Source organism: Calidris pugnax, unplaced genomic scaffold (genome assembly GCF_001431845.1).
Source record: "Calidris pugnax isolate Ruff unplaced genomic scaffold, ASM143184v1 scaffold8, whole genome shotgun sequence".
NCBI lineage: Eukaryota > Metazoa > Chordata > Aves > Charadriiformes > Scolopacidae > Calidris > Calidris pugnax.
In genome coordinates, this window is record NW_015090830.1 from 16,118,045 (window position 1) to 16,130,050 (window position 12,006).

Genomic DNA, 12,006 nt, shown 5'->3' on the forward strand with positions numbered 1-12,006 from the left:
TTTTGTTCTATCCTATCTGGTCAAAATTTTTTTTGAGTTCCTGAGTTCAATTTTTCTTGTGGTTGTATTTTACTTAACAGCAGTCTTTTGAAACATACAAAATTAGGATAAAAATGAGTAATAGTAAGAATGGTATTTTTTGATCAACCTCAAATGCTGAGGATGTTGTTTAAAATGAGCAATTTCTGGGAGTTATTTGTGATATCTGAGGTTACAGTGACAATCTTCTCTAACTATTGACAGGTGCTGCACTTTAAGCTTCAGTATGTTGGCTATTCTAGTTCTTCCACAGTCCATACAGTAACTAGAAAGACATTAAAAAAATATTATTAAATGATTGTGAACCTACAGACTGAGTAGATGCTGCCTTCTTACTGTAGGGTTTTTTTTTATTTCTATGCCCTGGATATTTTTCCTGAAGTATAAAGATAAGATATAGTGATTTAAATATAATTATCCTTTTTTTTTTCTTCCCTTTTTTCTTTTTTTCCATTCATGGGAATGGGAAGTTCTCTCTCCTTCACCTTGATGTTCTTGTAAGCTGTCAATACAAACTGGAAGGTAATATTCAAAGAAGCAACCTTCATTCTAAGCACTAGACATATGAGATGGGTGCAATGCAAGTGACCCGGGGCACACATAATTAAATCCCTCTTTTGACAGCTGTCATCTTTTAATTTTCATTTTATTCTCTGCTTTGCACAGTGTTTCTGATTACTTTTGTGTCTCAACCACCTTGGATTTATTTATTTAGAAGTGTTTTACTCTATTTATTGCTCTCGGAAAAAGTCTGCATATTTTTTTTCTTGTGACTATTCCGTAAGGCCCCGTGTTCTGTTAAAAGCAAAACTTTAATTCCTTTTATACTTCATGTCAGTTGTATTCTTTACAGCCTGTGCTGCCAGCAGAGTATTGCAGTGGAAGTTACACATCTTCTCTGGCAGGGCAGCGTGACCATGGCTGCAGTAACCTACTGAAATATTGGATTGTCTACAGTCAACTGTTACCTGTAGACAGATTGTTTGGATTGCAGATTAAGTCTACTGGGCAAGTTAGTTGTGCATAAGGTAGTTTAGACCTGAGGTGCACTTCTGCAGGGCTTCTCTGGGAATTTACCAGCTCAGGTTGATGACAGATTTAGGATCTCTGCCGAAAGGACAGAACACTGACTTTTTTTTTTTTTTTTTTTGGTGGGGGTGTTGTGTGTTTTTTTAAATAAAACAGTACTTTGAAATCCACTTCACAACCGGGTGGTATGGTACCTGCCCATCCTCTTCTCCTTCGCAGATGGACTCTGCAGGTCAAAAACCCAGCGTATGGTGCTCTCCATCACAATTCAGTGCACTCATGTTCTTTCTCAAGGTCAGCTTAAGTGCCTGGCACTGAAATCCATTTAGGAAAAAAACCCAGCAACAGCTAACAACTTCCCTGCAGCTAAAACCAAAACGCTACAGAAGAACTTATTTTTTTTTTTTTTTTTTGTGTGTGTGTGTTGTGTAGTTCTATTTTTCATAGTATTTAATGAGACAGTTCTGCTTTAACTGACTCATCCCACGCTACCTGGATACTTTAGCGTTGACTGTAGATGCCAGTTAATAATATAATAAAAGTTGCTTAAAGGTTGTCATGAGGAAGCTCGAAGACTTTATAAAAATCTGCACCTACATTTACTCGCAAGGTTCGTCTTTTTATTTCTTCCTGGCTTTGCCAATAGGCAAAGGAACAACAGACATTAGAGAGGGGGAAAGATTTGGAGCATGTAATCAATCGTCTTAAATACTTTACAATGTAAGAGAGTTCTTTTTGTGACATTTTCTAGTGGTATGCTATGTGTGATTTTGCATTCTGCAAGTGACGGTCTTTTGGTTTCTTTTTGAGATTTTGCTGTCAGGAAGCTACTTCAACTATTATGCCTAGAGATCACCTTTCTTAGTTTTCCTCTGTTACCTCCAGATACGGTGAGCACTAAAAATCCACTCATTTACCTTACGCCTCCATCTCCACGTGTTGATCTGTCAGTGTAGGAAGTCCCTTCTGTCTCGTTGTAGTTACCTTGTAACGAGGCTTTCCAAGGCTAGCCCTCTTAGGTTTCCTCTTAAAGTTGACCAGTCTTTTCCAACTCCAGTTCTTTCTCTAATCCTTCTGTAGTTTTGCCAACTGGATGGGGAGAGGTTCAGAAGTAATCTTACTGTAGCAAATAGAAAAGAGTGACTGTGCTGGTTCTGTGATTTGTTGCTTTATATTAAATGGCCCAAAATTCACTGCTGTCCCATATTTATCTACCCAGTTCCTAGGCACTGGTAAGAGAAGGCAGGAGGGTGAGTAATGCTGTGCTTTGATGGTTCTGGTGCTGCTTGTTCTCACTGAACAGCCACTGGATGTCTTTTAAATCAAACACATTTTTTGGCTCTTTCTTCTTCTTAACTCTGTTGTACTGATACCTCATTCGAGTGCATGGAGATCTATGGAGTGTAAGGAGTTTAAAAAAAATAAAATCATTTATTGAGGACATAATGGTCTGGCTAATAATAACGTGAACTAATATAGGTTTATGGGCAGCCAGCTCCTTTCTGCTGCCAGTGAGATGAATTAGCTGAAGCAATGAGTTTTAGAGTACTTAGAAATTGACACACCCCTCAAGTGGCCACAGCTCGATACCTTCTGTGCTCCCCAGCACCCCCTTGCCCCCCTCTCCCTTTTCTCCCTTCTCTAAAAATAATCCTCAACAATAAAGAGAATTTCTGGTTAGTGAAGACCATCTGGGTCTCTAGCTTTGTTGCTTCTGTGCTGTAGCGTAGCAATAGCCTGCTTTAATGTGATGGGTTTTTTTTTTTTCTCCTTCTTTTTTAGTGCCTTTGGTCAAGCTGTTTTCATTATGAGTCTCAGCTAGGCTTGCACTGGGGGATACTTGGCCATCTTAATATCTGATAACACCATTACTTTTGAGTGCGGGCTAGGACCAATTCCTTGCCTGGATTCAGTACTCAGAATAACAGTAACTATTCACTCTTTCCTTACTCATTGGAGATGTGACATGTAAGTTACTAACGGGTGTGTACCCGCTGGAAGGAATCCTGTGGAAATGGGCAGGTGTCCTCTGCTAATGTAAATTATCTCTTTGAACTAGGGAAATTACTGACTTTGTATCTAGTGATCAGTTAGAATTCAGCCTTGTGCTCTTTTAAGTGCCTCTGTGTTTTAAGGCTGGTGTGCATCTCTTGGCCTCCTAAAATTTGTAGAAAAGATCATTTTTGCCAGCATTTCACAGTCTGTATGTGAAGAAATAAATTAGGCTAATCAGGTAAATTGTATAGTACTACAGAAAACCTAATCTTCATAATCCTTTTAAGTCTTTAGTGGTTTAATTTGCTGAGTGTGAGCAATGCCCTTTATTCTTTGGGACTATATTGAGCACCAAGACAATATTTTGTATCTAAATAATAAATGTACCCATTTATTCTGTGACAGTCTATAGAAATGCAGTTAGAGGGCTTAATCTTGCCGAAGGCTGAGCACCCTCTGCTTTTCAGTAAAGTCTTTCAGAGGCAAAAGCCTGAAAGAACACTTGAATGTAAACTCCAGAGGTATTCCCAGTTGTCCTGGCTGCTGCATGAATAAAATTATTGTGGTATATAAGATTAACTATTAATTTAGAGAACAGAATGAAGGTGAGAGTTGTTTCTTCATTGTGAATTTGTTTTGTTTTATTCAGATTTTTCTTCGTTTGCATTTAAAACAAATGCCTCTCAAGTACTAATATGCATTAAAATTCAGAGTTAAATAATAACTTTAAATTCATTTTTTACCTTTTAAAAGTTATTTTAATTAAGAACAAAAAGTAGAGAAATCCTTTCCCCTCCCCGGAGCTTTTTTTTGAAGTAATTAGAGAATTAAAAAGAAGCCTTTATTCCAATGTTACTGAACACAAAACTGCTTGAACATTCAATGTCGTTCTTGCTGCAGTTGCAAATTTTGCAAGATAAATGAAGATATTTTACTTGTGCATGACTTTACAGGGAATGCAAAGTTATACAGCCCTAGGATGAAAAACGCATTTGTACCAAGACTGGGAACTTAAATAAATGTTTTTTGCACATCATACTGTTGTATCCACATGACTTTTTTTCAACCTGTATATTTTTGTTGTTGTTGTAATGCAGACAAAAAGCAATAAAGTGATTGCTGTAGGTCACACTACAGTTATGAATGGTATAATTCCTAATACTTCCAGTTTTCTGTGTGTGAAATTATCGAAACACTTTTTATCATTGATATAATTTCCCAAGGTTGATTTTTAAGAGAGGAGAGAAAATCTAGACGTATCAATTGGTGTGTTTTGAAACCTGTCGCTCCATTTGAAAGTTCACAGTATCCGTGAAAGGTCTCCATAACTATTAGTTATTTTCTGTTTTGGCTATGTCTGTACACTTCTGTCATAACATTGTTTCAGCTTCTATAGCCACGTTTAGTGATTCGGGAGTAATCCAAAAACAATCTAATCCTTAAGGCTAAGAAAATGTAATTTGAGAAACTCTCAGTATAAATCATGCAATTTCATGTTTTAAGTTCCTTTTACGAAACAAACCAAAAAAAGCCTGCAGATCAGACCAGTGGTGTTAACAGTCACCATCACCCAAACAACCTTTGCTGTGCTCCTTATTTTCAAAACTGGACCTGCTTGGTTGTTAATGATCCTAACGCTCATTAGCATTTGGCTTAGCTGAAGGGGAAGATGTGTTTGGGGTTAAGGATTAGCCCACAGAATTCACAGTTCAATTCTGTCTTGAGTTTTTATGATTCTTGTTTCTTAGACTTTTTTTTTTTTTTTTTCCCCCCCGGCTCCTAATGGCTAGAAAAAATTCTTTAGTGAAACAAAGCTTGTGTAAATGCTTACAAGAACTAAAACTCATCAAATATAATGAGGGCCTTGACAACACCTCTGCATTTGGCAGCACTGTAGACCTTGCCCTCTTCTGGCTCCTCCGCTCTGAGATGCCGGGGGTTTCCTAGCTCTGTGCTGTGGTACTTGCAGAGGGGCTGAGAGGGGAGGAGGGAAAGTTACCCTTTCAAGGTACCTTAATCATGTGCAACTCTGTGTATATATATTTATATTTGTGTGTATTAGTATCTATTTTTAGCTCTCATATTTAAACATGCACGGAAAGAATAGCTTTGTATTTTAAATAGGTTCTGATGGAATAAAAGTACTTGCCTCGCTGATCCATAAAACACTAAGCAAAAATTAGAGACTTAGCTTTTCCTCTGAGGAGTGGTTAGTCATTTCCTGGTGCAAAGAATAACAAAATTACTGACTTTCCTATGATCTTGGCTCATTTTTTGTTCGATGCCAGGTGGTTGCTAGAGTTTGACAAATGATTGATTTGGTTTCAAAGGGTGCTTGAATTGCACAAAGCGTTTTTCATATTAGAAAAGACACGGTCATTTTTTTTCCACAAGTTTTAAGATGTATCACCTTGCACAAGTGTTGTAAATTAGTTTGTTTGCTATTTATTTTCTCTGGATTGCTGTAATTGGTGTCATTAGTTGAAGGGCAAATTTTACAGATGGTTGGAGGGATGGCCTTTTAAGCATACGCCCTTCATATTTATTTATTTTTTACACACTGCTACAGGACTGCAAGTCAGATGGGTAGACTGCTACTTCCCGTTTACTCACCCTTCCTTTGAGATGGAGATCAACTTCCAAGGAGAATGGATGGAGGTCCTGGGCTGCGGGGTCATGGAGCAACAGCTAGTTAACTCAGGTACCGAAACGCCTTTACTTCATTGACATCTCTATTAGCAAACACTTCCAGCGCAATCAGCTTCACAGTCTGAAATGCCCCCTTCTCCCCTGGTGAGCGCAGACATCTCTGTTCGTGGCAGCCACCACAAATAGTCCTGAGGTGGAACGCAGCCCTTGCATGCTGTGATTTGAGTGCAGCGATTGAGCGAGCAATCTGGAGCCTGCAAACAGAAAGCTTGCCTTTTATTTTGTGTAGTAAGGAGACAGACAGATGTCAGCTTTAAAAGAGAAGCTGATGAATTAGGGTATGCCTTTTTCTCTCTTCCAAGAGAAGTCAAGTGCATTCATAGTTATGATTTAAAAGTATCATGAGCAAATAACATCACCTAATATTTGGAATATCAGAGTATTTTTTTATCTCTGAAGTGTAGAAGAAGGAGTTTAATGTCTTTCATATTGCTATTTGGTTGCTGGGTAAATGGTAGGTTGCTTTTTGGTTTTGTTTTGTTTTTTCTTTTGTCCTCAGAATGGTTATTTATGAGGTTGTAAACTGCATTAAGAGCAACATCGTTTGTTTTAATTGGAAATGTTACAGAGCAATGTCATCTGGTGATTTTGCTTTCTAAAAGTTATGTGTAAGTACAAAGGAAGGAGAGGAAAAAAAGGTGATTTTTTTTTTCTGATTTTTTTTTTTTTGATATTGAGAATTTTACATGCTTGCTTTCATTAGCTGAGAATAAGCAATTCTTTATAAGCACAGAGCAGACTGCATGTGCTCAGACCTCTGTCATTCAGTGTCTTCCAGTACTATTAGGTATGGGAGCCTTTTGGAATATCATCCATTTAATTCTTACAAGTGTGCTTTCAGATAGACAAGTTATACTCAATTGATTTTTTTGCAGCTGGTTTCCCAAGCTATTGTTGTAATTTAATGTGCTCTAAATTATTTCTGTTGAAGTCCAAGTCCAATACCTATGGCTCAATTTTGGCCCCAGTTACTTGGCACAGCTTGTTTTCTTCAAAGTTTGTGTGTATTTCAATGTGATCGTTTTCCTTTTAAAAGATGAATCCTCTGTCACAGTTTCTTCCCGATGGGTTAATGGGTTATGTCAATGCTCCTTCTTGGGTTATCATGTTCATGGTGTAATTAATATAATAAATGTTCTGATCAGCCTCAGAAGTGAAAGACTACTGTGTGATATTATTTCCATGAGATATAACACACTATTCTTGAAAACATCTATGTTGCTGAATTCTTATATTCAGGTTCCTTCACTGTGTGCGTGAGAAGCTAAACTGTGGGCTCGAAGAAATTACTTTATATATATGTGTGTGTGTATGTGAATGACTGTGCATGAAACACCAATGGGCAGGTTTCTCCATTAGTCAAAATTTTCAGTATAATCTGGCTCAGCTATTTTTCACCTTTCTGAATTGCCATCTTCAAAATCATATAATCTCTGCACCAAAACTCTCTCAACTATTTATTGCAATTCTAATCTTGCAATACCTCACGAATTTAGTAACTCAGGTCTAATTTCTGAATGACTTTTAAATTTGTATTATTAATTAAAACAAATAAGAAAAAAGAGATTAACTTTATTAACAAGATATTTTAGAGGGTTCAAAGTCTGTTATGGAAGTGCCAATAATTTTTCCACTTTATTTACAGAGAATTGCACTTTATGTAGTCATGGTTTTGTTTTTCTGCTCCCTGCAGTAGCTCTGCAAAAACACTTGGCTACAAAAGCTGAGTTTAATGTATCTCAGTGTGATTTTATTAAAGCATTGGAATTTGTTTACCAAAATTGAGGAAAACAATTGTGTTGGCTAGCAATTATCTTATTTGGTTTAAAATAATGATGAGGAAAAGGTAGTTCACATTTTCAGTCAGGTAGGAAGTTAAACACCAGTCTTCCCTGCCTACTGCTGCTCTGAGTATTCTTTTTTTTTGAATCCCCTTACTGCAATGATTTAAACCCTAGTAGGTTCCTGGCATGCCAACTTGCATCTATTTATGGTGAAGCCAAGTTTGCTATTACTAGCCCATAGTTTGGGGTTTTTTTAGTGTGTTATGGCAGAAAGCTGCCTTTGCCCAAAATTGAAAGTCCACAAGTCCAGGAAGGAGATTCTCTGTGGAGAAGGATGAAGGTAAAAATTTTCTTTCCTTGTTCTTTCATCTTTTTTTTTGTTGGCAGATCTTCCAAAGCCATCCTACATTTGAACAGAAGTAGTTTTTTAATAGTTTCTTCAGGATTTGGATTTTTTGTTTGTTTTGTTTTCTTGTTTTGGTTTGTTTTGTTTTTTTACCTTCAGAGTATTGTTAATGCCTCCAGTATCCACAATCAATGGATATTAGTTATTACTCTGGTTCTATGCCCCTAAATCTCTTTGAAACACCAAAGTTTTAGATTTAAAGCATTCTATTTTAAATAAGTGCAGATAGGAAGGAAAAGGATCTTCATTGAACTTGGGAAGAAGACTTGTGACTTCCCAATAGCTCTATCCTTGCATCTTTTGTTTGGAATACTGGCTCTTTGTTTTTATTGGAGGTTGTGTTTTTTTCAGTCAATGGAGATGTCCAAGCAAAGGAAACTGAGGTAAATTACTCAGAAAAACGCTAGGTTGTGTGAGTTTTTGGTTGGGTTTTCGTTGGGGTTTTTTTTCTGTTTGTACCCACTATTTGTACAATGATAACAAAATTATTTAACTACAGATAACTATCCCATTGCCCAACAGGAAAACATCACACCTCAGAAGCCTGATTCACCACTTCCTCTGAAGAGGGAGTAAATGCTGGTGCCTAAACCTAAATGCTCTGTCTCTAAACCATTTTTAAATAGAATGTGATACAGGTATTTAGTACATGTAAATAGAAATATAATGGCTATATGGAAGAATTGTCAAATCTGCTCAAGTATATTGATAGTATTCATCGTTGCTTGCTTTCTCTACTCTTTTTTTCCTTTTGAGGTTTCTGAAGAGTCTCTGTAGCCTTTTTTTTTTTTTTCGCCTTCATGCTTCTTATCAAGCTATTCTTCCAGTTTCTGACACAAATCTACAGAACACAGGTGTGATAAAGAGCACAGATATAAGAGGCAACAGAACAGTGCTTCTTGTTGCAACTCCTTGCTTTATCGTGCATGGACTTCCATAGTCTATTATCTCAAATTTCACATTCTTAAGATGTTAAACCAGCTCAAGATTTACCCAGGAAGGGACAGCCAGCCTTGTTCTCTACTACTCACTGGGTAGTGGGGATGAGCCAGTGTTTGGAACCATTCAAATTTTTCATGTTAACAGCAAGCAAGGTTTCTGTTGTCTTGGTGTGTGGATAAGAAAATAAAATTTGATAAAGGCTGTAAGTACCATTTCCATTAAAGCCAATCCAGCTTCTGAATGTTTTTAGAGAGTTGTTTGCATTCAGGAGTCTCTTACTCTAACAAAATGGAGAATATGGTGTTATTTACTATTTTTTAATAGTGATAGTTGGTTTTTTTAAAAGAAAGCTATATACCCTATGACAGTGTTTTTATATAATTCTTGAAAAAGAATTATATATATAATTATATATAATATATAAAATATATATAAAATATAATAATATATATATTATTACTGCAAAGATGCACAGAATTGTACGGAATGATGTTACGTGTTCCCCTAAGGATGGTGGTGCTAAACTAGAGTAATTATTTACTGTAATGTGCATGTAGAAGATCACTATTAGAATCTAATGTTCAATAAGAAATATAAAATCTAACCTGTTTACTGTTTAACTTTTCATTTTTGTGTGCTTTGTTTTTCATCTTTATCTGTACCTGAATACATAATGTTAATAGGAATGTTATATGTGAATATTTTGATACAAAGAAAAGTTATTTCTATTCTGGGTAATACTGGGAAGAAAAAAACTTTAGAATAGCAAGTACTCTCAGTTTTAGGTCCATGGTGAGGATACTGGGACAGTTTATGTTTCAGTGGAACTAATATCAATTAACAGCACGTAGGTATTTATTTCTGTGCTTCAAGAGTTTGTTACCCGAGGTTGGCAAAGGTGGTGGTCATTGGTAGGTGCCACAGTTCCCAGGTCTGGATGGAGTTACACGATTCAAACCTTTGAATACGGGACGTTGCTTACTCAGAGGCTGCAGTCACATAGTGTTGCTTAGTACCTGTGAAATTGGAAGCAGTTAGGGTGTGATTCTTTGCTGATTGAAATCAATGGCAATGTTCTCAGCACCCAATGCTGCAGAATATGTTAGCTGGGGACGCAAGCATGAAAATTGGACTAAGGTTTCCCCCAAATCCAAGAGACTGAAACCACCAATCATTTAAACAGAAACCAAAACAAACAAAAAAACCCAAACAAACACACACCACCACCCCAAGCCCAAACCCCCAAAACAACCCAACTATAAAAGATAATTCTGTAATTTTGGAGGAAGACTTCTCATGATGTTTTTGAACTCCTGCGATACGCAGGAAAATAACCTAATGGTGGCACAAACCAAAATCCAGGACATCCCTGTATTTCTGTAACATGACAGTATCCCAATCAGGTGCCTAAAGATGAGTAGAACGTATACTGCCTGCTATTCCCTGATATGCTCCTGCAGCTGTTTCCTGAGCTGAAAATGGTATGTTTGTTTTCAGTAGTTGTTGAGGAACTTTCTTCCTTTCTTTTGTTGAAGTCTTTTTGAGTCCCTGCAGCCATTTGCTATCTGCAGAGCCTTGTAGCAAGAAACTGCGTAACTTAACTTGCGTGAGGAATCACTTCCTTTTTGTTTTGACCAAGTCAGAGTTACAGGTAGAGCTCCTCTCATGCAAGAAGAGACAGTGAGTAGCTGTTTCTTTTTCCATGTTTAAGCCACTCGGGATTTGTTTAGATCTCAGTTGTAACTCTCACCACTGACTTTTTTTTCCAGGCCAAAAGGTCCTTGTCAAACAGTCACTCGCTGTGATTTTTTTATTCTGGCATAAAGACATTGCCTTCTCTTTTCCTTTTCTGATAATTCTTAATATTCATTTTGCTCTGTTGACCTTTAATGAGCCTTGAGTTGAAAAAAGAAGGGAGGTTTTGGTACAATGACTGCCGGAGATGATTGCTTTGATCACTGGCTGGTGGTTTGAAACATCGTGGCACACGGCCAGCCCTCCGGCTCTGAGTGGGAGCTCAGGTTGAGCTCTCCTTTCCCCAGACTACGATTCATGAAGGCAGCTCTATTTAGGCTACCAGTAAGAGGAGTTGGTAAGACTTTCCTGCTGTATGTAGATTTTTCTATCGTTGATGTCACAAAGCAACACCAATATTCACAGTCTTAAGAAATCCATTTTATTTTATTATTTTTGCCTGTCAGCTTGAATGTAGTAGGAAATGGTGTAGGGGTCTGGAAATGTCAGCTTTCCAGCATGAATAGTAGGAGATTGCCATGATGTTAGCAAGGAAATGAGCAGGCACTGGGCTTTCAGTAAGGCTATAGAAGAAACTTTTTGTCGACAGTTGGCATACAATTATAATTTTAAAAGTTGCTGGGCAATATCGGTCTTCAAATTGTGTGTGCTATCCTGAATTTATAGCAAAGGTCATTCTCCTCGTACAGTATTTCTTGTTAATTTTGTGTATACTTCTAATGAAGAAAAAATTGTTAGCCTTGTCTAAACATCTTCATTAATACTGTTGAACATGATAAAAGGAGTTTGTCATAACTTATGCAAATCCTTACTTTTGTTTTAAAAGGTGGAAGCTTATTTGTCATGAGTGTATGCTCCTTGGTGAAACTTCATTCTTGAAGTGTGTCTTTCCTACTTGGAAGCCCTTTTACGGATCAGTTGCAGGACTTATTTCCAAAATTTAAATAGTACTTGGCCCAGGGCTGCCACCTTCAGCCAAATATAAGTCTTAACATATAAAACTTGTTTGGCTTCCAAGCTACAGTAAATAAATCTTTCTTTACTCATTTATTGAAGATCATTAATATTATTGCCTGAAGGGAGGTAACTATTTTAAGTTCTTAATCTGTCCATTCCTTTTTGTTCTGTTTTTGGCAAAAGGATTACCAGTTTGGACAGTTTTCCACGGCAGCAGATTAGTAGTTAACATAAAAATTATGTCAATGTTACCTTGCAGACACAGGACTGGGTTTTTTTTGGTGGTTTTGTTTTGTTTTGTTTTTTGTTTTTTTAATTTATGAATATGTTCTTAAATCAAATTTTAGTTATGGGTGGGCTAGGTTCATATATCAAGCAGCAGGGGGTGTT

The 12,006-nt window shown here is 37.0% G+C and overlaps 1 protein-coding gene across 4 annotated transcripts in view; it reads left to right on the forward strand.

Moving 5' to 3' along the window:
- The window catches only part of FARS2 (phenylalanyl-tRNA synthetase 2, mitochondrial), a 245,632-nt gene that overhangs the window by 70,546 nt on the left and 163,080 nt on the right, over positions 1 to 12,006 (forward strand). For all 4 annotated transcript variants that reach the window (XM_014940922.1, XM_014940919.1, XM_014940920.1 and 1 more), the window contains one exon: positions 5,633 to 5,764. In XM_014940922.1, the coding sequence (XP_014796408.1) occupies positions 5,633 to 5,764 (132 nt within the window). The remainder of the gene's footprint in view (positions 1 to 5,632; positions 5,765 to 12,006) is intronic.